Source organism: Phodopus roborovskii, unplaced genomic scaffold (assembly GCF_943737965.1).
Source record: "Phodopus roborovskii unplaced genomic scaffold, PHOROB, whole genome shotgun sequence".
NCBI classification, from domain to species: Eukaryota; Metazoa; Chordata; class Mammalia; order Rodentia; family Cricetidae; genus Phodopus; species Phodopus roborovskii.
This window is the reverse complement of record NW_026126567.1, coordinates 30,930,390-30,956,133: the sequence shown is the minus strand read 5'-3', so window position 1 is coordinate 30,956,133 and position 25,744 is coordinate 30,930,390. Positions and strand designations below refer to the sequence as shown.

General features: G+C 39.0%; 1 protein-coding gene across 1 annotated transcript in view; it reads left to right on the top strand.

The window, feature by feature from the left end:
* Samd12 (sterile alpha motif domain containing 12) overlaps window positions 1-25,744 on the top strand; it is a 421,073-nt gene that overhangs the window by 216,043 nt on the left and 179,286 nt on the right. Inside the window, exon 4 of the mRNA XM_051202548.1 lies at window positions 15,878-16,018. Coding sequence (XP_051058505.1) covers window positions 15,878-16,018 — 141 coding nt within the window. The remainder of the gene's footprint in view (window positions 1-15,877; window positions 16,019-25,744) is intronic.

The window sequence follows — 25,744 nt, the reverse complement described above, 5'->3', positions numbered from 1 at the left end:
GTAGTTTTCATTGAATTCAAGCTGTTGGTGTTATGGCGGCAATACATTTATCAGTTATAAGATGTGTTCTCAATCTCAGTTCTGTTTTTAGCAGCTGATCAGTATTCATTGGAACAAGCCCTTCCTTTGACAGAGCTGTCTTCTGTCTTGTGAGGGTATATGTTCTAACAGCCACACCAGGGTGCACCGTGTGTTGGTTTACAGATTTTTTTTAGCTGAAGGCATGTGTTCTGCTATGCTCCATTGCTCTGCATACAAAGGAAGGCATTTCCGTTGTAACATCAAGCTCATTTCAATTATGGAGGCTATACAGATTTTGCAAGGGACAGAGGGCAGTGCTACATCTCCATGCTACTTTGAGGCACCTGACTTTTATTTATATCCAAGTGTCTCCTGATGGAAAGAAACTCATTATACAAAAACTGAGATTTACCAAATGAGAAAGCAACAAGTTGAATGTTTTTGTTACTATGTAGACTAAGGAAAAAAAATCTTATTCAAAAGAATGTTCATTTTGGTAGAGTGGTTGAAAAAATAGGATTTGACATTGCATGGTCCTACAGCTGACCCAAAAACATTAACTCTCTGCCTAGGAAGTCTTTATCTTTATTCTTTACTTATTCTTTACTATTCTTAACTTTTACATCTAGAAAGAGAGAGGAAAGTAATTGTGCCCACTTGTGAGAACCCAATGGGCTAATTCATGTCAAGCATTTTTATTTTAAGCCCTAGAATAGAAAAAAAACTCTCAGTCAAATGTATTGTACATAAGTATTCATTTTTTGTGTAGAAATATGTACATGTGAACATTTTATGTATATATTTATGACTTTACCTAGTGTACAAGTACATACTGTACTGCAATTATATAGTACTCAAAATGTTTGATAGAAAATGAGCTACACTTATACAATCAATTGAGGATAAACACATAGAATCTTTACCAGTTTTGTCTGACTAATTATGTATTAGCAAGGCTACTATTCAAATTCATTTTCATTCCTTGTACACACAGCTACTAACTATAGGAGTTATATGACCTAAAAACCTGTTTAATAGTACCACAGAACCATCTGGGCTGTCTTGAAATCACCACAGACAATATGAACATTTGTGTTAGAGAGTCAAGTGATGCCTCTCTACCCCATAAACCCCAGTTAGAAGTGGCTTCCTTAGGAAGCCAACTTAGAACAGTGTCATAGTTATTGTTTTATTGCTGTGAAGGGATCCCATGACCAAGAGACACCAAGAAAGGCAATTATTTTACAAAGAAAGAATGTAATTGGGAGCTTGCTTACAGTATCTGAGGGTTAGTCTCTAAACATGCAAATATATGAATATGAACTTATGGGGGCCAATTCTCATTCAACCACACAACCAAGTTTCCATAGGGCAATATAAGGTGATTCATTACTTTTTGTATTACTGTGACAAAGGCAAAGCAAAACAAAACAAAACAAAAACAAAAACAAAAAAACCCAGGGACAAAATAAGTCAGGACAAAAGGTTTTTTTTTTGTTTGTTTGTTTGTTTTTTTTTTTTTTGATGTATAATTTCAGGGTAAGCTCTGTCTGTCATGGTGGGAAAAGCATGGCAGCTGGGGCCTGAGGCAGCTTGTCATATTGCAGTCACAGTTAAGAAGCAAAGAGTAGCGAATTTCAGTATTCAGCTTGCTTTCTCCTTTTTATTCAGTCTGGCACTTAGGTGGGCTTTCCTTCATCAACTAGCCCAACATCTCCCACAGAAATACCCAGAATTTATCTACAATGTGCTTCTCGATTCTGTCAAGTGGACGCTCAATGTAAACCATCACACAGACTATGCACATACTCAGCATCTGTGAGGAAGTTGACATAAGCAAGATGGGTCAGAGGAACGAGGCAGGATATGGATCAGACTCAGAAGGGCCTGGGTTCTTCCCTTGGAATGATCTGGAGCTGGAATTATCTTTTGAAGTTCCATGGGGTAAGAGGTGCCAGCATGGTCATTAATATAAACATTACATGTTACCTGTTGTGACTTTAAGATAGTCCTGATGGCCCCACTGTATCACCCACCATGTCACTAGGTCACTGCTTCTATTGTCAGTAAGTCCTGTGTGTAGAGAATGAAAATGAACTTGAAGAGTGGCCTTGGCGATACTATGTAAGCAATATAAAACTGTTAAAACTTCCATGAATACTGGGAGAGTGCCAGGAAGAGCGAGGCTGGTACCCTCTTCTGCCCATATCACTAGATGCAGGCTATTCTCAGGAAAAGGAGCTTGGCCTTGGTCAAGGTGACTCTTCTTAGTGGAAGAAACTTACAAGAATGACTGACAGGTGGGAAGACACTGCTAAGGAAGCAGCTGGGAAGTTCCTCAGTCCAGAAGGAAGCTCTGTGTCACAGCATGAGGTCCATGAGCAATCAGTAGAACCAATTATTGTTGGAAAGTGCGGTTTGATTTGTTCTGAGTTATCTGATTTCTTTCCTCTGGTTTTGCTCTTTCCACCTTCCCCTGTCTTCCACTCTTAACTATTCATTTCCTCCCTTTCTACAGCTTTATTGAAGTATGACTGGTGTACAATGAAGCACGCATGTATTACATATTTAATTTGTTGATTTGCATCTGTGACTAATCCAATCCTGCTGAACCACCCCCAGCATCAATTTCATGACTATGTCTAGCACTTACCAAGTTTCTTTATTTCCTTTGTGTCCCTCTCCTTCTCTGCAACCCATCTCTCCCAGTATCACTGGGCTACTTTGTCCTGTGAATTTGGACTTTGTAGAATCTTATTTAAATAGAATTGAGGGTAGTTTAGTGTGGGCTAGAAATAAAAAGACCGAGAGGATCTTCTTCTTTTCAAAGCCTCTCTTTGTGCAGAGAAAGGCTAGACAGCTGTGAGGGTAGAGAAGGTAAGCTTTGGCACTGGAAAGCTAATAACTTGAAATCCTACCATTCCTTGCTGCCTCTGATCTTAATCATATTATTTAAATTGTCAGGCTCCATTTTACTCATTTTAAGGATGAGGATGATAATTGAACCAGCTCAGAAGAAAGCTGCAAAGATTATATTAAAGACTGAAAACAATTGCTGGAAGCTACACCTAGCCTATCATAATTACTTGTTAAATTATTGTTTATGATGATGTTTTTATTGTTTCAACAATGGTGCTGTCTAAAGTTTAAGGGTCTATTTCTATGTAACTCTTTTCACCTTTATCTGTTGGGCCAAACAGATTAAAAAGCTGAGGGAAAAGCTCCTATAGTGTGACCTGGGCACAGGAGAATCTAATATACAATCTACAAATTCAAAGATTCTGTCCTTCCAGGACCTTAAACCTCAAAATATATGTAATGGCTTGCCTTGCTAGATTCCCCAACATTCAGTAAAGGGTAAGTTTCTTGAAGCATACTGCCAGTGCCTCAGGCTTCTTTCTATATCTGCTGTCACTCCTCAAGAATATCCTAGTAGGCCCATACCTCTATTCAGCCAATACTATTCAGCCAATATTGATGTTCTTCAGGGTGTGAGTAAAGGGACCTCTTCTCATTTCACACTCAGTTTCTTCCTGCTTGTGCATTCAGATGTCAACTTTACCATGATGTCACCCAAACAAAATCCCCAGACCTGCCTTCTCTTTGGAGCTCCATTCTGTGTAACTGCATGTCCACTCCACCTCTAAGTTGACCACGTCACAGACAAGGGCTGTTCCTGTTAGACATCCAAACCAATGTGACTGCTGTTTGCTCTCGTACCTGCTCACTCAGTCCTTGCCATGTCAGCAGATGGACTTTAGCTGTTAACCAGATGTCCTAAACAGATCACAAGTGACAACACTTCACACTGGATTCGGGTCCTTCATCTTTGACTGGTCATTCTGGTTCTATGTGCATTTTTTCCTACTTTATGCTTATCTTCCTATTAGCACTGTTTCTAAGTCAAAGCCACCGTGGTCTATGAGCTCAGCAAAAGTTCCAATTTTCCAGCTACTTATCTTCACTTGCTGTCATTGCTTATGTCCTCCATGGAGATTATTTGTGAGAAGCCAGAAAGAACTTTGAGTATAAAAGTCATCATGCCATTTGCATATTAAAAACTCTGTGTTGACTCTCCAGTACAATCATTTACTGTAAAGTGAATGACAAGATTCTTCATATTTGCCTCCAAGACCATTGCCATTAGCTAGCTCTCCACCATAATCTCAAATCTAGGGCCTTCTAGAATTCCATGTGTTAGACTCACAGGATTTCTTGCTTTAATTTGAAGCCTGTATTCCAAGAGCATTTGCATGTATCCCCTCCCCCCCCAAAAAAAAACTATTACCTTAACACCCCACAGTCTATCAGGAGGTAAATAGAAAGTTCTTCTTCAACTTTTCTTTTACCACACCATATTCCTATTCTGGATAGCTGACGTCCTTCTCTTGAAAAGCACCATATTCTTTTCTGATTTGAAATGATGTCTTTATCTGAATGGTGTTTTTATTGTTTTCCCCATGGAACTGTAAATATGGACATAGACTACATGGATTGTATCCTGGGCCCTTATACAGTCTCTGGCCTAATATCTGACACATTCCTTCTTAAATGAGAAATACCTAATTAAGTAGCCCTAGCCATCCTAATAGTGGAATCTTGGTTCTAGTCTTTGCTCTGTCATGTGCTCATCATGTATCTTTGGACAATTCCCTTCATTTTTCTTTATCTGCTTTTGGGGATGATATTTCTTTGCCTTTTCTCACAGAGCCATTAATTTACTCAGCAATTGTTGAGCACTGAGTTACTTTATCAAAAGTCTAAGAGTGAAAAGAAAGGCTGGGCATGTGAATACATTTTCTAGTGATAAAATAATAAATGTAACAGCAAGTCCTATACAAGTCATACTGTTCTACAATATTTGATCCAAAATAAACATGTTGCATCAGGTACTATGAAGGCACTTTTAAATTTATAAATTTATATTTTGTGTAATTTGTTATATAAAGTAGAATAATACTTTATTATACTTCATCATAAAAACCCCAAGGCAATGAAAATCAGTCCTATTTCACAGAAAAGGGAATTATGACTCAGCAGCATTTAGTAAATTATTCATGTTCATAGAACCAGACTGTGTAGGCAACATGCTTAATGCCCATGCTCCTTTCTCTAAAATAGGGTCTCTGCAAACACAGCACAAAAATGAAAATACCATCTAAAGTGAAATGTAAAGAAAGCAATGCAGTACCACAGCAACACTAGAGTCAGTGCTCTAGAACAAACTGTTAAGTGTAAGGTCCTCCAACCTCAAAGAATTTCTAAGCATTGTTCTAAATAACACTCCATTCTCTGCGACTACAAGCAAGAGAGGCATTACAATTCATAAGAAGCTCCTGCAATAATGACCACAAATAAACAATAACAGAAATGAACCCAAAATAGGTTGAATAGAAGAGGAAGTTGGAAAAAGTGAAGGTTTTGGTATAACTTCAATTTGGATTTGACTTTTAAGAGCTGAAATTCAATCAATTAATTCACTCTTCCAGCCATAATTAAACTTTAGTCAACTTCCATTACTCTTCCATTCACAATGCCCTTCAAGTTATATCTTAATTGAAATGCTCTGTTATGTGCATTGAGATGTCCAAAATCCAAAATAGGAACATTTTTACTTGAACTAAATTGGAATCCCTGTCCTGATATTTGTCCACTTTGTTTTTAACTGTGTATATCTTCCACAGAAGCATTTCCCTCTCCTGTAAAATGGAGATTAAGGATCTATCCTAGGATAGTCCTGTGGATGAGATCCATATGAATATATTAAAAAGTCTATGATGAGGACTTCTATGTTGGTTTGCCTCCCTGCCCACATAAGTCCTATGACAGAATCCTGGGGGTATCTGCCTTTTGGATTGGCATTTTCAAAAGCACTTGGTTAACAGAAAACATCAATCAGTGGTTCTTCACCAGGGCCAACTTTGTCCTCCATCAGTCAGAATTTGAAGATACTTTTAATTGGCCCAGGTGGGAAGACATTGTTATATGAAAAGCCAGAGATTTTGTAGAAAACATCCTAAAATACACAGGACAGCCACACTTGGAGTCATGGAAGTACCCAGCCTCAAGGGTTCACAGTGCTACATATCATGATGTCTTTTTGTGATTTTACATCTTTAAAAACATAGATTTTGTTTCTCCCCGTTCAGCCTTGCATCTTGTGAAGAGTTTCCCAGTATCCATCAGGACCCCATCATTCAGATATTGGCCATAGTTTTGGTGTGACTTACACAGTTCCCCTTACAGTCTAGGTGGACTTTTTCCTTTCCTTTCCTAAAGAAAATAACAAGACTGCATTCTGCTACCTAAAGTGATTCCTTGCGAGCACACCAGATGGAAGGGAGAAGGTAGAATACCACTCTGCTTTTCAGGTGAAGAAATTGAAGCCTGGGAAAAGTGTTGACCAATGGCTGTGTAGCTAACAACTGAGTAATCTAGCACGGGATTTGCCCTGTCCTCCAAACTCAAGGCCTCTTTCTTTTGTTAGAGTTTTCTTCGTTGTCTTTGATGACAGGTTTCATCACTCATATGTTCATTACTACTGATTTGATGGCCTTGTATCTGTGAAAGCCAGAACACTTTCTATTTCTCCTATTGTGCATCTATGTAATTAGACCCAGTCACTAATCCATACTGATGAATGAATTTTGAGTATGCAGAAGGTAAGGGGACATCACAGGTAACTTAGTTGATAAAGCTTTGCCTTGAAAGTGTGAGGAATCGAGTTCAATACTAAGAACCCATGTTTAAATAATAATAAAAACCACATTGTACTAGTAATCCCAGCACCTGGAGTGCAGATACAGGCAAATCCCTGATGCTTTCTGAGTGCCTAGTCTAGCCTAGGTGATGAGTTCCAGGCCAAGAAGAGAATCCAAAAATTTTACAAAAGACAAACATCATCCAAGGAAGAACCGAGGCTGCCCTCTGACACTGACATACATATAAATACATTTGCATAACCCCTCCACACACATGTACATCTATACACAGAGAGACATGCACAACCAAAAGTATAAGGTAAAACAAAGCTATCCACCTTAAAATAAAGTCAAAGTTAATTTACACCCAGGATTTAAATGTGACTTGGCCATGTATTTCAAATTAATTCATTTGTTGAACCTAAATTGCTCTGCACCTGTTATTTTTCAATATAAAAAAAGCTATATGTGTTGTTCTACTGTAGCTATGACTGTGAGTAGCATGTTGAGGAGGGACAAGTACTTGTCATTAGGCATCTCTTGATAGGCATGCTTCTTGATAATTAATTTTAAAACATGCCAAGTTTGCAAGTCATCATTTACCTTGTGACACTCAGTCAACAAAGATTCTCACAGTGCAGATGAATGCTGACAAATAAAAGCAAAGATTCCATGAGGATTGGTTTACCCATCAAAAGCAGAAAGGCCTTGAAGGCTGCTTTATTGTACCATGAATCTTCAGCTATAACCACCATTAGGTTGGTATGAGACTTCCTTTCAAAAATAACAAAAAACAAACTCTGACTGCTCTGAAGTACCAGAGAATATTATTACTGAGTCTTCTTAGAGAAGAAAACAACCCCCCAAAAAATGTTCTAAGGGATTTTAAAAATAATTTTGGGAGATGATTTGGTAACTGCAATTAGCAAAATAAAAATACTTAAATTTTTCAAGAGGCTAAAAGTAACAGGAACATGTTTTTGCTTCATTTAAAAGGTACTGTAAGTAATTTCTTTCTGAATTTATATTTTAGATGGGAATTAATATTATTCCAATTCCCTCCTATTAACATCATCACCACCTGAATATAGTAAGCCAAAAAAAGTAGACTGTCTAAAACAGACTTTCTACCTAAGACTGGTTAAAAACATCAGTATGCAGTTCTGATCAGTCCAGTAAATTACTTACAGTAACCACAGTACAAATTTCCTTCTCTTCTTCATCCCAAAGAAGGGCATGCCAATCATTTGGAGTCTCACCAAGTGAAGAACCAGGCTGGGTGGTGGACGGTGCTCTCCTGAGATATATTGTTCTTGCCTCCTTGCCAGGAAATGATGTAATGAGTTGGCTGACCTTTGAGTTCTTGCATGTGCCGGTACTAGGGGATTTGTTGTCACCTTTAAGAAATCAGGGATATTAGGCTGTAGGTTTAGGAAGATGAATTTGTGGTGTATTTTTAGGCAATAAAAAAAAATCGTAAAGGCCCTTCACTACTCTGGGACACAGTGAACTGTTCATTTAGAATGGGTTGCACAGAATTCAGTGGCAAAGCCCAAGCCCTATTCCTACAGACAGTTGGGACAAAGCCACCAAAATTCATTTCTACTGAAAGAAGGAGAGTCACGACGAGGGAAATGTGATAGAGGATAAGACATTGAAAGTATCAACTTGTGAGTAAAATATGGCCCATATACATGATTTGTTCGGCTCTAGCAGTGTGAAAAACAGCTAATTTTTAAACTGGTAGATTTTGCAAAACTAGTAACTTTTCAGTTATTCGTAACTTAAAATGGAAGCAGCAGCAATAGATGGGCCATATTCTAACTGTAATTTCACAGAGGAAAAAAAATGGATTCAAATAGTCTGTTTCAAGAGAAAAATCAAACTGTGCAGCCCAACTAATTTCAATGGAGCAGTTCTCACACAATTACATTATCCTCACAAGCAATGCATTTGAATTTGTGATCTCTGCAGTAATTGGATAAGGAGGACAGGATCCTCTAGGCACATGAAGCAGATAGAAAAGTATATGGTCAAATTTGGGGTGAATTCCAAGTGTATTCTAAAGAATAATAATTAAAAGGCCAATATTTTCCAATGACTAACTTGTATAAAACATCAGAGCCCTATCATTTTCATTCACTTATACAAGATTTCTTTTCTTCAAATGGGAATGGGGACTCAGTGGCAGCTTGGCTCACATTGACACATAAAATAGAACCTGCCACTCACCACCCTACCGCCTCAGTTCCCTCCCCTCATCATATATTGACATTTGTAACTGAGAAACTCAGGGTGTCTGACCTCAGGCAAGGCTGCATTGAGAAAAATCAAATAACAGTGTCTTCCACCCCCATCTACCCACTTCCTCTCGGTCTCCTATTTCTCTTCTACTTTCTTGACTTTGCTCACTTAATTCCCTAGCCAGTTCTCTGTGTGTGACAACAGAGACAACCACTAACGGCAAATCTATAATATATTATACCTTGGGAGATGGTTTAGCAGGAAAAAGAACGTTCCTCTTAGCAACCAGGACAAATCCAGTAAGGAAGTTATATTTGCTCTGTCTGAGTCACACCCACGCAACATTAATTTAACAAATATTTATTTAGTGCCAGAATAGAGTCATACTGTGGTTAGGGACTTGGGAACAGCAGTGAAGCCCCATTTTCAGAGCTTGCATCATGGCAAGGTGTAGGAAGGAAACGGCAAATAAAAATAAACACATTAAGCAAGAAAGTGATGCTTTTCTCAAGAGCTGAAAAATACTGCAGGGGAATTCTTTTTATTTTTCTTTAATTGTCAAAAGTTTCCCCCAAAAGAGAAAGAGCAGCTCCCAAAATATGAAAGAGAACTTCTCTTACAGTGACAAAGATGGACGCCATAGAGACAAAAACAAGAGAGGTGCTAATGATTTTGATTGGGGTTTGTGGCTACACAAACATCATTTCTTCCACCCCATGTGTTCTCTTTTATTGTAGAAGGGAAAAAAGGGAAGACTGGGACCAAGAATTTCCTGTGCCTGCCTGCCTACCTTCTTTCCTCCCTTTATTCCTCCCTTCCTTCCTTCCTTCCCTCCTTCCCTCTATCCCTTCCTCCCTCCTTCCTGACTTCTTTCCCCCCTTCCCTCCCTCCTTCCTTCTCTCTTTTGCCTCCCTCCCATCCATCTATACTCTTCATACCCAGCAATGGAGAGCTTCTGAGAACTCCTGAATATACCTTTCTGATTCTTAGAGGCTGTTTCCTACGCCTTGAATTACCTCCTCCTTCCTACTCATCTCAATGGCTTCTGTCTTTTGCTCCAAGTTCCCTGGAATGCCATACACACATATGCATGCTCGCGCACGCACACACACACACACACACACACACACACACACACACACACACAATGTGTGTTTTGTCACTGATGTGAAATCCATTCTTTTTTCACTGTCTTCCTAGTTTTTGTAGAGGGACAAGTTCAATCCATGATAAGCATGTAGTCTGTGATAAATGAATAAATGAATCTGTTGAATAGCAGCTGTCAAAGCCACCACTCCCCCCTCCCTCGTCACTCTCCACTGCATGGTGGTGCTATGTTCCTGGTCCCATTGTTTTCTTAAGCCCACAGAGATGGTGGCCATTCACAGCCCCTCCAGCTCACTAATCTGAGTCCCTATGCAAGAACTAGCAGAAATAAGCTTCATGAGTGTCTTAGTTGCTTTTCTATTTCTGTGCCAAAAACACTGTGGCCAAAGCAACTTAGAGAAAGAAGAGTGTGCTTGGGGCTTATAATTCCAGAATCAAAAGAATCCTTCGCCATCATGCCAGGGCAGAGTGGCAGCAGGCAGGCATAGTGGCAGGAACACCTACGAGTTCACATCTCCCACCCCAGACAAGAGGCAAACTGGGGATGGTGCTTGGATGAGAAACCTCAAAGCCCACTTCCAGAAAGGTGACATCTCCTAAAACTCCTGCAGTGGTGCCACTAACTGGGAACAAAGTAATCAAATCCTGAGCCTGGTGGAGGTCGCGGAGTGGGGGAGGGGCGCATTCCCATTCAATCCACCACAGGAGGATGAGCGTCACGTGTAGAATTCCACAGCAGTCAGTTAAGTTAGAGGATGCTGAGTAGAATGGCCTCTCCCAAATCTACAGCTTCTTAATAGGACATAGAACAGCAGATTTTGGGAGTTTTATAGCTCCTAATCAGCCATGGATAAACATGGTACTTTCACAGAGTCATTAACAATGAGATAATCTATGTAAAGCTCTTAGGACGGTGTTTAACACATAGTAAATGTTTGCTATTGTTATCACTGTCACAGGAGAAGGAACAGGAGTCCTGTGAGTGTGAAGAGACACCAAATTTGTATCATCCCAGTGGTTCTAGGGTACAGAACCACTGCATATGTTCTCTGCCATTGCATTGTTGCAGTCTGTGGAATAGTGTCATTTTTATACATGTTTTGAAAATGAGGAAGCTAAAACTCAGACTATGCCTTACTGAATATTAAGCCATATCTATTAGCTCATAACCCCATGCACTTATTATTTTCTACTTTCTCCTTGTCTCTTTGGGTCTAAATATTCCCATTTTGGAGTATTGGGACAACAGGTTTGGCTAAAGAATGTTGATTATATGATCACCACACTGGTATTTGCTCTGAACGGGGTTAAAGTTACATCCAGGGATGGCCGGTTAGTGCATAAAGTAGGCCTTTCCTGGGAGTGGATTTGAACTGACTCTATTTGAAATAACTCAATACACACTGACCATTTGTTTGAGATTAGCCCAGAAGAAAAGATACCCTGAAATTCAGTGCATCTTCCAAGGAAAGTGACACTGAGGAGTCTCAGTAGCAACAAAGCTGAGGTCAAGCCTGCAGTCCACCCCAACATTTCCATTTACACCATCAGCATGCAACCATTATCTTGAAAACCTGTGATGGTGTCAGGCATAACTGTCTATCAGTTGAATGACACCCAGGACCAGGCTGGACTTGACGGTTAGAGACATATCCAGATCTACGTCTTTGACTGGAGCCTCCCTTCTCTGTGTGGACGTGGAATCCTGTGCCACACATGAAAGGCTCCAAAGTGCCCTCCGGTTTCAGTTGACTGAAGAAAGACCTGCAAAGACAGCAGTGCCCAGTTCTTGACACTTGTCCTTATCTTCTAAGCAATGGCATCTTTGCAGGTGTGACTAAGGCTCTCCCCATGAATCAATTATACCAGATTATTCATGTGGTATTACTGCTAACCACAAGTGTCACCATAGGAGAAGTAGAGATTTTGTGTGTGTGTGTGTGTGTGTGTGTGTGTGTGTGTGTGTGTATTATATAATATATATGAGCTGTGTGAACATCTTCACGCAGTCTTCCCTGACGCAATTCAAGGCGTGCTATGAATATTTTTAACAACAGTAGCATCAATCTGGATAATCCATACAGAAGTTAGGTCTTAGCAATAACCTCTTATTTCTGTAACTCCTATCATGATCTACAAATGATTTCTGCTAGCTTAATGATTTGGGGGTTTGAGACCAGCATTGAAGGAATGAGAATATTAAGAGGAACAAAGAAGGACATTTTAATGACCTTCTTTTTTTAGGTCGACCTATTCCATTACTTCTGCAGACCCCAGATGTTTGCTGGAGATAGAATAGCAGGAACAGGCCATGATTTCCTGCCTCCATCACATCCTTTCCTGGAGCAGTTACCAATTTCCTGCTCATAAAAGGGGCTACCAGCCATTGTGGATAAGCTTGGAAACCTGAGTGGGAACCGAGGGCCTCCTTTTCTCCCTGCTGCTTCTAGGAATTGTAAAGTCATAAAATCAGAGTCAGGAGCCTTACCTATCCCGCCATTCTTCCTGGCTTTGTGACACCATCTCTTCCTGTTTTGACTTCTCTCGATGTCCAACCTCCCATCTATTCCCTTCATAAGAACCAGTGAAGACATGGCGTAATGCCCAAGTCAGAACTGGTCCCACTTTAATCTCCACTCCTCCCCAAGCCTGCCAGGCTTTCTTAAACTCTGTCCTGGCCTCCTCTCAGACCTCGCTTTTTACCTTTGCCCTACCGCTACTAGTGACACTTTCCATTCCTCTAACTTACTCGACACTTCCATTCCCTTGTCTTTCTCCCAAGTCCCAGTGTCACCTCCACAGACAGACCCAGGACTCAAAGTTATTGTCCCTTTACTACCATCTGTTCTCTACTTTTCATTATGACCCCCACAGAGAAATTGGAAAAGGAAAGAACTCTTTATTTGAGTTATTTTTTAAAAAATAATTTTATTCATTCTTAGAGAATTCTATGCCCTTATACTTTATTCATAAACATGTATTTTGATCGTATACATCCCCATTGCCTTAGCTCCTCCAGACCCATTCCCATCTACTTACCCTTAAAATATTGAATTAAATCTATGTTGCCCAAATACCACTCAGCATGGGAACGTCCCCTCAAGCATACATCCCCTTAAAGCAAACTAACGCTCCTTTTCCCAGAAGCCATCAATTGTCAGTATCTTCTCCCCATCCATGCTGGGATTCTTTTCGACTTGAGCTTGCACAAGTCTATTTGAGTTCTTAAAATGATGTCAATTCCATTCATGAGGATAACTGCTGCTGTAACAAATTTAGAGGCTTAAAGTATTCATTTGTGAAATTCAGAACTTTGAAAATGGCTGTCATGGGGCTCAAAGTGAAATAATAGTGGAATGACTTTGGAATATGTGGGAGAGAAGCGATTTTGGAGTCAGCTTCTGAATTTATGGGGACGCCATAGCTCCTGGCCACTTCACTCTGACTTCTGTTTGCATTGCCACCCCAATATTCTCTATCTATCTATCTCTCTATCTCTCTATCTCTCTATCTCTCTATCTCTCTCTCTCCTTCTCTGTTCCTTTGTAGTGAGACTTGATGGGCTGCCTGGGTGATATTTTGTAGTCCTTATACTTCACTCACTTTTACAAAGCCTCTTTTGCCATGCAATGTAACAAATTAGATTGTAACATCTTCCAGTGACGTTACTTTATCTTGCTGCAGAAGGCAATGGAAAGGGAGTGTGTCTCCTTTTTCCTCTTGTTCCTTTTTCATGGTCACTATGATCACCTGATGGAATCAAGCCTGACTTGTATCTGTGGGGCTTCTTCCATCAAAATTCCATAGAAGCTGTAGATCACTGTCAACACACGAACACACACACACACACACACACACACACACACACACAGAGAGAGAGAGAGAGAGAGACAGAGACACAGAGAGACAGAGAGAGAGAGATGTTCTTCCCAAACAATGGTCCATGGTCATGTCATCAATATTCCCATCCAATATTCCTACCTACCCTATTGTACCCACCTAACTTCTGGGCAGAGGGTTGGAGGGAATCATAGCATGTCACAGTATACAGCTGGCTTTTTTCTAAGTAGGAAGGGCCATGTCATTGTTTCTGGCTAATAAATGACTGTACACCAAGCATTCCATTGGTGAGAGGAGATATATAAGCACTTTTCTTTTCTCTACCTTTGCTTTGATGATCAAAATTACTAAGTTCAAGGAAGGTAGACTTACAGTCAACATGCTGAATAAAGCCAGGCACAGTGCCCCCACCATAATTTCCTGCCCTTGGGAGTGTAAGGCAGGAGGATTTTAAGTTTAAGGCAAGCAAGGGCTACTTGGTAAGACCTTGTCTCAAAAGCAAAAAAAAAAAAAAAAAAAAAAACCAACAACAACAACAAAAAAAAAAAACAAAAAAAAAACAAAAAACACATTCAGGATAAACCAGTAAGTGTTGAGATGTTGAGATATAATTTCAAGTCACCATGTGCAGCGTATAACCTAGCTTATCTTGACCAGTTTTCTGTGAAAGGGTTATGGAAAGGGAAGATGAAGATTGAATAGCACTGGCTCTCCTAGCTGCTCCTCTCCATTCAACCTGTATCTATTCACAGGCTGCCCATTCATCAGCTACATTCATGGGTTTTGTTGTTCCTTTGACGGAAATGCCCATCTTCCCCTTCTAGTTGTCTGGTTTCTTTTCTAAGGTGATAGAAGATGTGATTCCGTTCTTCATAAAGAAACAAGAGTTGCAGTTTGTTAAGAAGCAATTCTAATGTAGATCTAAACATAGATATCAGGGAAGGGAGAGTGGTGTTTAGGGAAAGAACAGCACACACCCAAGACATGGATGTGAACTTCTCGACAGTTTCCAACACCTATACAAAACTGTACTCACAGACTTGTCATTGATCACAGACAGCTGCCTCTGTCTCTTCTTCATGATAGAGACGATAACAGATCCACAGGTGTGACAGCTGAGGCTGTAGAAAGAGAGTAAACAGTGCTGTGGGCATTTAACAAGGTCACTCTCTTAGCGTCAGCCCTGGGAATGAAGTATGCTTAGTTCAAGGTAAATGCACAGTGGGGCATAATTTGGTGACTTCATAGAAATCAAGGCAAAAGAAAAACATGCAGACATCTGGGGACAAAAATGGAGTTGGAAGGGGGGCGTGCTGAGTTGCCAAGGCCTAGCTAGATCTGTGGCATCCTAAGCAGCAGAGCTCCTGAGTTTGCCCTCCTCAATGACATCCCTACCTTGTCTCCTCTTACCCTCCTCTTTATGGGTCTTTTGTATTCAGCAAATGTTGGGGTGAGCAGAGCTTCCCGCAGCTGGAGCCAGAGCTGGATGTCTTCAGATTAAAACCAGACCATAAATGTGTATTTCACAAAAACAGGATGGCTGCTGGAGTTCCTGTAAGCATAGTGAGAGCACCTAGTTCTACAGCTGGGGTGTCAATAAAGGTTCCATTGGCCAGCCTGAGAATCCATCACCCAGTAAAGAGCACCGTTTCCATGGAAACTTGCAATTAGTGACCCAGATAAGCAAGTGAAAGTTCTCTATTTTACCTACCTCATTGTTTGGGTCTACTGAGGATTTCCACTATTGCATAAAAACTAGGACTTTCTTTTGCATAGGTGGAATTTCTCTATGCAAATCACCAGTCCTGTCATCATAGACCACAGGGGTCCCTCTGTTCTACATCAGCTGCACTTAGTTATAAACTTTTTTTTTTTTTTGGTCGGGGCTAGCCGAAACCAAGATGGAAGTCATTCTCCAGGATAATGCTCACTTTCTTCTCTCTCCATTCCTTAAACCCCTGCAGGGCGAGCCCTGCTGAGACTCACCGACAAGAAGCTGGAACGCATGGGGATCGCCCAGGAGAACCAGAGACAGCACATCCTACAGCAGGTGCTCCAGCTGAAAGTGCGGGAAGAAGTCAGAAACCTGCAGTTACTCACACAAGGTAGCCCGCTGCTTCCTGGTGGGTGGGTGCACGGGTACCTGGGAAGACAGAACATGTGATCATTGTGACAGAGGGGAGCCAGGAAATTTGTTGTTGTTTCCTTACAGAATTCTCTTCATTAAAAGAAAATAAGTAGGTAGTTTTAAAGGCTACTTCACTCCAAAACTTTTCTTTTTCATTGCTCACCCGAGAGAAAGATGCATAAATAAATAATGGGTGCACAAATGGAATTACTGGCGCTAACTTCAAGGTTATCACGTACAGCGAGCGGCATAGATTGCTTACTGCACGGCTCCAGAGAGCACCGATCACATTGATCAGGGTCCAATCGCTCCCTCCAGAGTTGTGTGGTGTGCAGGCTGCACAACTAAATAGCAAAATCCTGACTACCCTCGTATGAACAATAATTCTGAGGAGGTCTTAGACTTTGAATAACTCTAAAATTAATATGGCCAGTGATAGAGATGAGGTTTTGATTTATTTGTTTTACTTTGCTTTTCATTGGCCAATAGAGGGTATACTTTTTTTTTAAACATACCTTTATTTAACTGAATTAATGCATGCATATTCTTTAGAAACTAAAAACTCAATTAAGGTCTTGAGAATAGTATTGTTTAAAATATAGACTAGGATATTTAAATTTGGACTGTTAAGGCTGTGTAACTCAATATTGTCTCTATGACTCTGAAGTATCAAGAAAATCTAAAATTTGAAGAAACTCTTCCGTCCCACTATATATAACTTAGGTATTTACACACTGTTTGATGGCTATAAGCTCCCATCGACTCTACTCTTTCTTCTTTTGTTGCCCATCATGCATCATTTTAAATGAAAGAATGATAAAGTGTTTTTTGAGAGCATTGAGTAATTTTCAATATTCAGAGCATAGTAATTGTATGCATACTGGAGAAACCTAGGTCAGTCAAGTTTCCTATTATTGCATTTAGATTAACCCAATAAGAGTCCATTTGCCTAGAGCAGTGGTTCTCATCTGGTGGGTCATGAAACCTTTGGGGGTTGTGTGTGAGATATCCTGCATATCAGATATTTACATTATGGTTCATAACAGTAGCATAACAACAACTATGAAGTAGTAATGAAATGATTTTATGGTTGACGATCACCACACCATGAGGAACTGCATTAAAGGATTAGAGCAAGAGGCAGGTTGAGAACCACTGGCCTAGAAGAGAAGATGTAGTGTCTCAAAGATGAGTCCTGCAAAATGGTAAGTACAGACAGAGAGTGAAGCATTTGGATACACCTGTTGGAAATTTGTCCCTAGATACTCCTGGTGGTGAGTCATAGGAATGGGTGTGCTGAGTAATCTGAATGTGACCTGTTGGTACACCTTTATATTTCTCTTAACAAGTAAATAGAGATAATATGATTTATGACAAGAAACGTTATCATGGTGCTATTTCTACAGTGGAAAAAAAAAAAGAAGAAGTGAATCATTCTGCTTAAACTTTATATAACCCAGGCACTAAAAGTATCTTTTAAAGAATACATAAGGTAAGAAAAATATTTGAGAATGGGAGTGAAAGCATATGGAAAAGTTGATTTATCTCATGGCTCAATTCTTCAAAATACAGATTTATTATATTTTCACATATGTGTAATATGTAAGTAAAGGGGTGCAAATGATTATGCTACATTTTCATGATGGTTCTTTCTGGGACACATGCTTGTGGATGATCTTAACTGTAATCATGTATTTGTTCATGTTTTCTGAATCTATTATAAAGTACTGTTGTTTAAGCAGAGCATATTAACTAGTAGCGTCTACAGCATCCTTCTTTCCAGGTTTTATTTGGTGTCTGGACATTCTAGGAGTTTTGTTTTTCTCCTGTGTTGATGATGAGGGAGAGATGTATCCTCATGGGGCATGTCTTTGACACCATCCTTTACTCCTTTCCACCTGCCTAGGCTGTATCTCACAAAATCATCTTTAGCATGCATTGCCCAGAAGTCTTCCTCAGATACTGTTTAAGCCTACTAAGCTGAGTTTGTCAGTGCTCTGGGAAGGTCATAAGCTCAACCTTTCTGATTCCACTGTTGGCATTTTCCCCCAGTTAAAAACCTGTACATGCGGTGTCCTTTCATCCCATTCCCTTTAGAAGAAACTAGTGTTCTCTTTAGCTCGTGGGTATTTTTCTCTGAATTTTTATGGCCTTTCTTAGTGTTTGTCCTTCGCATCTTCGTGTGCAGAATCACTTTATGTCAGGCATCCTTTAAAAAAAAAATCCCACCATGTTATTGAAGTGTTAATTTCTTTTTTTTTTCTTCTTCTTCTTCTTTTTAGAAAGGGAAACAAAATTGACAAGATGTTTTGAAGATTGATAGTAGATGATATAAAGAGATCTGGGGGGGAGCTTTGAATTATTGGGGGGTCTAGGTTTGCACTAATAAGAATCAGTGTCCCCTCTACTCAAGGGAGCTGACTGGTTTGACACGTATATCATATGGCGATATACTACAGGGGTGATTCTATATTAACTATCTGACTCTTCAAACCCACAAAAACTAAGCTAAAATATGTAGAATAAGTATAAGTATTTCACGATGTTTTTTTTTTCAGTCTTTTTTAAAGTCTATGGGCCTGTGTCTGGAGGACAGTCGTTCAGTTTCTAGAAAAGGAACCCAGTGCCAGGACACATTAATATCATTACTCTGTTTTTGTTGGCGTTGATTGCATAATCCATTCACGCTGCTGCAGTAAATGCTGCAAACTAATTAGATTATTGCATTGTAGTTACTATTCTCACTTCTGTGACAAGATGACTGACAATAGCAACTTAAGGAGGGATGGTTTTCTTTTGGCTAACAGTTTGAGGGTATACTTGGCACACCTGGTAGGGTATACCTGGAGGGAAACCATGGCAGCAGAATTGTGAGGCAGCTGGCCACATTGTTTCTACATTTAGAAGAGAGAGAAGAATGCTGTGCTGGCTTCCCTTTCTCCTTATTCACTCCTGAACCCCAGCCCACACAATGGTACCATCCGCAATTAGAGTGGATTTCCGACCTCTGAGAGTTCTCTCAAAGACATACCCACAAATTTGTTTCCTATGTGATCCTATATTTTGTCAAGTTTACAATAGGTATTAATAGTGAAAAGCAATGGATTTATTTCTAATCTTTCTGATTCCTGAGAAGTCTGGGGCCAAGGTTCTAGAGGATTCAACAACTACTAAAACCAGCTTCATGAGCCCTTCTTACTGAGTCTTCCCATTGTCATTCATATGTCAGAAGCAAGACATAAGCACTTGGACATCCTTAACAAAGGTACTTGGCCCATTCATGAAAATTCTAGCCTCAAGAGCCAGTCCTCTATCAGAAGTCCGATCTCCTTAAACCATACCTTAAGGATCACAAGTTCAATAAATGAGTGTGTTTGAAGGACAAGATATTTGATCTATTGCATTGGTATCTAACTTTGTGTTATTTTTAAACAAAATAACCATTTTAAAGGTAGTTATCACCTTTCACGTAATCCATGTATGAATGTGTGTGTGTGTGTGTGTGTGTGTGTGTGTGTGTGTGTGTGTGTGTATGGAGACAGGAAGTTGATTTAGGATGTCTCTTCTCACTCCCCACCTACTTTAGTTTGTACAACTGAGTATAGAGCTCACCTACTTCTCTAGATTGGCTGGTCAGTGAACTATGAAGATGTTCCTGTGTCTGCAAACCAAGTCTAACACACACACACACACACACACACACACACACACACACACACACACACACACAGTGCTAGAGTTACAGATGTGCGTCACCATACCTGGGTTTTTTGTGTGAATGCTGAGGATCTGGTTTTAAGTCCTTTTACATCAAGCACCTCTTGAACCATCTCCTCCACTCCCAATGTTCTCCATTTTTGAGGAAAGGATTTTATCTTTTAAATGATTGGACTTTTTGTGCATTTCTATTTTGCATTTAGAGGTCTTTGGAAGAGTATAGGTGGCTCCCTTTAGAGAAGCGGCTAAGTAAATCATGGCATACATAGTTACTGGAGGTCTCTGAACCTGTAAATGAGGAATGCAGAAGGACCCTTGGGAAACCATGAAAAATAAAAGAGCAAGATGCAGAACCATATTCATACATACTGTGCATTTGCCAGAAAGAGAGAAATAGTTTCTCTGTACATTCTTTGTTTATATAAGAAATGCTGAGTAATGTAGAAGAAACTAATGGAAATTTCACTCAGGGGGCAGGAATAGTGGATAAAACTAATGTAAGTTACAACCAGGGGACAGGCAATGTGGCTATGGAGAGAAGATGTGTGCTTCAGGTGTCTTGAACTATGTGGACTTGAACTACTTTAAAGAACATATTTTAAAAAATAAACAAGGATACTCTCTCAGCTTAGACGAATGGGGGAGGGTTTAGGCCCTGCCCCAAATGATATGACAGACTTTGAAGACTCCCCATCACCCTCCGTGGGGAGCAGAAAGGGGATGGGCTGGGGTGATAGAGGAGGATAAGGGAACTGGGATTGACATGTAAAATAGCTTTGTTTCAAATATAAATTAAAAAAAAAAAAAGGAAAAAAGAAGTTTGCCTTGAGAAAAGTCAATTATGGTGTACAGAAAAAATATAATAATACTTCATTGGTTTGCATACAGCATGGAGTAAATAAAGTTCAGCATTCAATTTCAATTTTCAAAAACAAAAAGTAAACAAGAGAGAGAAAGAATACGTTTAACATTTGCTATGCTTGGATTTTAAATCCTGACATGAACTTCTCATGCTGTTGCTTCTGAGAAATCATTTGAGCACTCTGTGCTCCCATTTATTAACTTCTGAAATAGAGATGTATAACTTTGATCAACCAATAAGAATATGGTAGGAATTAATGGAGCTGAATATGCTTAGCCATTAGCCATTGTCACATAATTAAACCAAGTGTGCATTTACAACAGACCTCATCATTTTAATACCTTTTCTGAAATATTTTATCTGACACACAGTTTACTTACATTCACTTAGGTCATACTTTATGCAGGAAAAACTAAGATTCTTGCCTCATTTTTCCTGATCCACTCCTCCTGGATGGTGACAAAAAGAAAAATAACAAAACAAACAAACAAAAAACCTATAAGACTTTTTTTTTAAATTGCATAATGGGTGCATAGTAAATATCAGTTTTTACTCACTGTTCAGAAACCATAGCGAACACTCTTAAAACAGCTCATCATGTGAAATCAGGGCCATCTCCTCTGAAGTCCTGGCTGCCCCTCTTGCCATTGACAATGGCCTCATAGCTCTCTCACATTTGCAGGCGACATTACCAATGTTTGCTCTTGCTTTCATGCTATATATTTGATGCCTTTAGAGAGATTGTCTCTAATGAAAGAAAGCCTTCGGTGAAAGCCTTTGGTGTTCTGTGTCCTACCCGTGAGCAGCCAGAGTGTCAATCTGGTGGTCACATTTGATTAACTGTTTCTGATAGAAACTCAGCTGGCTCAGGACACTCCCAGTCACATTTTGGGAAAGTAGCTGGAAAGTCATCCTGACACTCTACTTGTGTTTGATTCATGAGAGATGGGAGTGGGGCTGTGCTTTATGCAACACACAAAGGTGGTATGTAGTGTTCTAGAATCCTTCAAATTTATCCATATTTGGTGATATAATCAGCATTCTTGGCATTTTAATATTTGACATTGCTTCTAGAAAGCAAAAGTCCCCAATAGATACTGTATTTGACATAGCTAATGGGTTATAAATGTTTAATATACATAGAGCATGCACAAGTTGTCACACCAACTCTTCATGTGTCTCTACCTTGGTCCCTATTGTTTGCTAGTCTCAATGTAAATATAAGGGATAGTGACAATGATCATGTCCAAAGGTAGACAAACCTTGCTAACAAAGGATAGCTAAGTTCTATCTCAGTCCAGAGCAAACATTTACTTTCTTCTCATGCTTTTTTTGAGACTGACATTTTTTTTCTTATGCAGGATTACACAAGGACACTTTCACGCAAGTATATTTGCTCCAGTTTTATATTATATATTTGATATGATATATATATATAAATGTTACACATATATAATATCTAGTACCCACAAATGAGAGAAATAATGCTATATTTCTTAACTTAATTTGCTTGATGATTATTTCCAGTTGCATCCATAGTTTTGCAAATGGCATAACTTCATCCTTTTTTAAAATCATTTTTATTTTTTGAAGTTATAATTACAATCTTTCTCCCCTATATTGCCTCCCTCAACCTTTCCTATACTTCTTTGTGTGTAAATTATTTCACTGTGCATATGTCCCATGTTGTTTTTTAATTCATTTTCTGTTATTACACATTTAAGTTGGTTTTATAACTTGACTTTTGTAATTAGTTCTTCAGCAAACATCATTGTGTAAGTTCTCAAGGATGGATTGTCTTAGGGTCATTTGGGTGTAGACTAGGATGTTGTATAGCTGAGCCACATGTAGGTCTATGGTTAAGTTCTTGAGGAGGCTCCATAGTGACTTCCATAAAGGCTGGACCAGCAGTGCATAAGGCTTCCTTTTTTTTGTCTGCATCTTTGCCAGCATTTATTACTCATTTCTTGGTGACTGCCATTCCGACTGATAGGAGATGAAATTTCAATGCAAATGTCTTAACCAACTAAACCATCTCACCAGCTCCAATTTTGAATGATTTTTAGATTTAAGAAAACATTGTGTGTGTGTGTGTGTGTGTGTGTGTGTGTGTGTGTGTGTATCAGTATGAGTGAATGTCACACTAGTGCAGTAATTTTAGAGGTTAGAAGAGGGCTTTGGATCTATTGGATCTGGAATTATAAACACTTTCATGAGCCACCTAAAGTAGATGATGGGAACCAAACTCAGATCCTCCCAAGGAGCCCCAAGAATTCAGAGCCACTAAGCCACCCCCCACAGCCCCTGAATAAATCTTACTTTTCTTCCAAATAATTTTGAATATTCTTGCTTTGAAGGTTACATTTTCCTTGACACTGAATTCTACCTATTCTTTTAAAGAGTTATTTCTTTTATTTTTGAGAATATTATGTAAATACATCATTTCCCCTTCCTGCTTCTCCCTACAAACCCTCCCATATATATTCCTAAGTATAACCTGCTCAGACTGTATAACGTTACTTGAATGTATGATTTCAGGGGAGACAATTTGGTATTGGCTAACCAAGGTGTGTGCTCTTCTCTGGGAACAATTTCTCTTATCATTTCTCACTTGCCTATAGATAGTTCACTTTAGGATATCTACTGTTGTGAATCTCATTCAGCTCATATTTAGCCAGTCAGGTTGATGAGACTTTGTAAGTGAAGCTTCTACCATTTCTAGAAGACAAAAATCTCACTGTGAACTCTGTGATCTTCTGGCTCATTGGAGATTTTAATTGCATTTTTCTTATGGCTATGATGTTGGACATTTTTCCATATTAGATTGACTATTCACGTTATTTTTGTGTACTATCTGGTCATTTCATTAGCTCAGGTATTGATTAGGTTATTTAATTTCTTGTTCTTTAGGCTTTTAGTTCTTTGTGTATTCTAGATATTAACTCTCTGTCAGAATATAATTAGAAAAGCTGTTCTCTCATTCTATAGGCTGTCTTAATTGTTTCCCTTGTTGTGTAAAGGCTTTTGAATTCTTTGTAGTACCATTTACTGATTGTTGACACAAGTTCCTGAGTAACCTGAGTCCTACTCAGAAAGTGTTTGTCCATGCTGTGCCTTACAGTGTTTTTCCGAGTTTTTTCCACCACCAGTTTTAGTTTCGGTCTTACATTAAGGCTTTGGATCCATTAGGATTTTTTTTTTACACTGTGAAAGCCGTAATGTAAGACCCCAAACTGAAACTTCAAACCCACTGGAATGGTCAGAGTAAAAATAAGAGTAAAGTTAAGAAAATATAGAAATCAGAACTCTTACTCAGTGGTAGGGAGAATTCAGAATTGGATAAACATTATAGAAATCACTATGGAGGTTTTATCAGCTAATTAAAAATGGAATTACAATCTGATCCATCAATACCACTTTTGGATATGGCCAAATGAAGTCACAGCAGGAGCTCGAACTAATATAGGTGCACTTGTTATCATTGCATCACATTGACCAAGAGACAGAAATATACCAAATACCTACCTTCAGATGAATGAATGAAGAAAAGAGAAAACACAGGGCATATTTAAAATGGAATATCATTTAAAAGCATTTAAGAAGGAAATACATAGAGGCTGAACACATGAACATTAAGGAAGTTCGTTATAGATCACAGAAACAGAGGGGCTCTCAAGGACAGCTGTTGAATTAGTGTTTGTGGGTACAGGTTTACAATATAGAAATGTTACATACATGTGTTGCACTGCAATTTCAATATACTTCACAATACCAAACCTTACTCTTAGCAATATTTAAGACAGAAAGTTTAGTGTTATGTGCTTTTTTGTACTATAACTAAATCAATGTCTGTTCATTTGTGTTTAAAAAATTAAGAACATATGCTTTTGATATCCTCAGCATTATTGTTGCTATTCCTAAATTTTCCCTTTTCAGTTATAAATTCTTACCTCAGTCCCAGAAGTAGTACAATAAGGTCCCACTCCTTTGGTGTCTGTTCTCAATGACTTACTCAGCTACAAAAGTAGAAATTGTCTGAAAATATATCAGCAACTGGTTTGGTTAAAATCAGGCAGTATAAAGCAATGTTTCAAGTGACAGTTAGGGTAAATGAAAGCAGTAGATCTAGCCATCATTAATATATTTATAATTACTGCCTGCAAAATTTGAAAAGAGAGAGAGGAAGGAGTAGGAAGGGGGAAGGAAAAGGGAAGGAAGGAGAGACAGAGAGCAGACAAAGAGAAGCATGATTTAAAAAAAAAATCATGTCTGACTGTTTGGGCTCATTAAACATTAGTGTCCTAAAGGGCTGCTTCTACTTTGTCCAAATATATGTGTCAAAATTTAGTTGGGAATGGCATGACCAGATGGACTGCTCCAGTGTTCCACTCTTGGAAAAGACAAAAATTGGAAACATTGCATTCAGATCCAAGAAGATGTTTCAGAACTCTATGTACAGTTTGAGTATTTTAGTACAATCACCTCCACAGTGATGTTTCGGCAAATAAACTAGGCCATCTGGTCCCCCAACCTTGCTTAAAGGAGGAAGTTTGTAGAATAGAGCAATGGGCCTTTAAGCAATTATCTAATCTCATTTCATATATCTGACCATGGAAACTCAATTGAATAGAGAAGTCTTCATACTACAAACCAAATTCATAGAATGTCTGTAAAGGACACCAATTCTCTCATTGTTATTAATATATAATTTATATACAGTACAAGTCATCAATTTTAGTGTGTGGTTGTGAAAGTATTGCAAGATGCTTGCAAAATCATGCATATCAAGTTTCCTTATAAATTTTGGGTTTCATTTAGTTGGGTGAATACATGGAGGTAAAATTACTAATTTGTATCACAAATATGTTATTTGCCTAATAAACAACTCAAGGTCAATATTCTTAAACTAATGAAAAATGAGATTGACCTCTACCTATAACATATATCTAAAAATATCGCTAGGTTTTCAGAGAAATCAACTGTATCATTGGTGTTTGTTTTGAAATTGCAAGGATGAAACCAAGAGTGTTGTGTGTGTTAGCTGCATGTCCTCCCACTCTTTCCCCTCCCCATCTCTTCTTTTTACTTTTTATTTTGGGAGAAAGCTGGGGAGATGGTAGTCAA